This window comes from Asparagus officinalis, chromosome 1 (genome assembly GCF_001876935.1).
Source record: "Asparagus officinalis chromosome 1, Aspof.V1, whole genome shotgun sequence".
Taxonomy (NCBI): Eukaryota; Viridiplantae; Streptophyta; class Magnoliopsida; order Asparagales; family Asparagaceae; genus Asparagus; species Asparagus officinalis.
The window spans coordinates 131,698,458-131,700,629 of record NC_033794.1 but is presented as its reverse complement, the minus strand read 5'-3'; the positions used below and the strand labels follow the sequence as shown (position 1 = coordinate 131,700,629).

At 44.5% G+C, this 2,172-nt stretch overlaps 1 protein-coding gene across 1 annotated transcript in view; it reads right to left on the bottom strand.

Annotated features, from left to right (window-relative positions):
* LOC109826711 (glucose-1-phosphate adenylyltransferase large subunit 1-like) overlaps positions 1-2,172 on the bottom strand; it is a 9,926-nt gene that overhangs the window by 6,960 nt on the left and 794 nt on the right. The window contains exon 2 of the mRNA XM_020393750.1: positions 2,007-2,129. Coding sequence (XP_020249339.1) covers positions 2,007-2,129 — 123 coding nt within the window. The remainder of the gene's footprint in view (positions 1-2,006; positions 2,130-2,172) is intronic.

Genomic DNA, 2,172 nt, shown 5'->3' with positions numbered 1-2,172 from the left:
AGACAGTCCGCATACATCCGCTGGTGCTGCAGGCAGAATCAGGAGCAGTCCAGAAACTGTTTTGGACGCGTTCGGACCTCCTGAAGCTGCTGTGTTGACTCCCGTACGCTATCGATCCCTTGCGGACATCTATGCGGAGACGGAGGTGATCGATCTTCCTGCAGAGGAATTGTTCCTGATCTCTGAAGAACCTGCGAACTATCTCGAGGCTGCATCAGATCAAGAATGGCGGACAGCTATGGAGAAGGAATTGGAGGCCATCGAGAAGAACAAGACTTGGGTACTCACGGAGTTACCGCGGGGTTCCAAACCCATTGGTCTCAAATGGGTGTACAAGCTGAAGAAGGACAATGAAGGCAACATTCTCAAGCACAAAGCAAGACTTGTAGCAAAAGGGTACGTCCAGCAGCAAGGCGTGGACTTCGATGAGGTGTTTGCACCTGTGGCGAGGCTTGATACCATCAGAATAATCCTCGCTATATCAGCACAGAACGGGTGGGAGGTGCACCATTTGGATGTGAAGTCGACATTCCTAAATGGTGATCTCCAGGAAGAAGTGTATGTGGTTCAACCTGAAGGGTTCGTTGTGAAGAATCAAGAGCACAAGGTCTACAAGCTTTCAAAGGCACTCTACGGTCTACGCCAAGCACCTCGGGCATGGAACACGCGCCTCGACAAGTGCATGAAGGGCATCGGATTTGCAAGATGCACTCAGGAGCAGGCGGTATACACAAGGAGTAACAGAGGAGATACACTCATTGTTGGCGTGTACGTAGATGACTTGATCGTTACGGGCTCGAGGGCGGATGAGATAAAGTTTTTCAAGCAACAAATGATGAAGGAGTTCGAGATGAGTGACCTTGGGTTACTTTCCTATTACCTTGGCATCGAGGTGGATCAGCGAGATGATTGTATTGCACTAAGGCAGGCGGCCTATGCGAAGAAAGTTTTGGGTCAGTTCGGCATGATGGATTGCAACCCGACCCAATATCCTATGGAAACAAAGCTAAAGCTTGGAAAAGATTCTGAAGGAACACCGGTGGACGTGACGGAGTATAGACGCATTATTGGATGTTTGAGGTATCTAACTCACACCCGACCCGATATCACATATGCCGTGGGGATTGTGAGTAGGTACATGGAGCACCCTACAGTTTTGCATCGACAGGTTGTCAAACATATTTTGAGGTACGTGAAGGGTACTATGTCCTACAGATTGGTGTACAAACGAGGTCGAGGCAATGAAGAGTTGGTGGGATTCACTGATAGTGACCTTGCGGGAGACGTTGATGACAGGCGCAGCACAGGCGGCATGGCATTTTATCTAGGTGACAGCTTGGTCACTTGGACATCACAGAAGCAAAAGACGGTGGCATTATCATCCTGCACAGAGATCAAACTTCACAATACCAAGGTTAATTTGCGGCCAAATTAATCAGAACACGATGAGGCTATTATAGCGAAATTGGATTCATCTTTTATTAATCTAAATAAAAGGTTTAATACCTGCTATTGATATATGTCTCATTTGGAACAAAACAATGCTTAATGATGAAAAAGAATCTACCGGGGAAAAAGAGGCATAAAATGTGAGTTGTTAATCAGTCCGGATTGGTAGTTTGAATCCTAGTTAGAATTCTAGTTAGAATAGAATACTAGTTAGTAGATAAGTTCTCTAGTTATTGGATAAGATTAGAGTTGTAATCTTAGAGTTTATATATATGTAAACAAGTCTTTATGTTTAAAGAACGTGAATAAAGTTGAAAAAAAAAAAGTTCCTGCTCCATCATTGCTCGGGTTCATCAACAAAACAGAGAGGAAAATTTCCTGCAGGTTCTGTGTTTTTGTTCTTTCGGCCAATACAAAAGAAAGGCACTGTTTTGTTTCTGCAGGTTTTTGTTCATCATCAAGTTCGGCTAATTAAGATCAATATCCCTCTTGTGTTGCAAGTCAAGAAGCTTAGGCCGATCCTATTCTCAAAGCCAACATAAAAAAGATAATCTTACAGCGGGTGTAGCTCGAGTACTAGTGAGAGGGAAGAGCTGAGTTCCAGCACCTCCGCCCAATATGATGGAAGCAACATTCTTTGGATCTGCCTTCCCTTTCCTTGATAATGGGGCCTGAAATATCTGGACATTTACAACAAAGTCCAGTCAATAATCAAGTGCATAT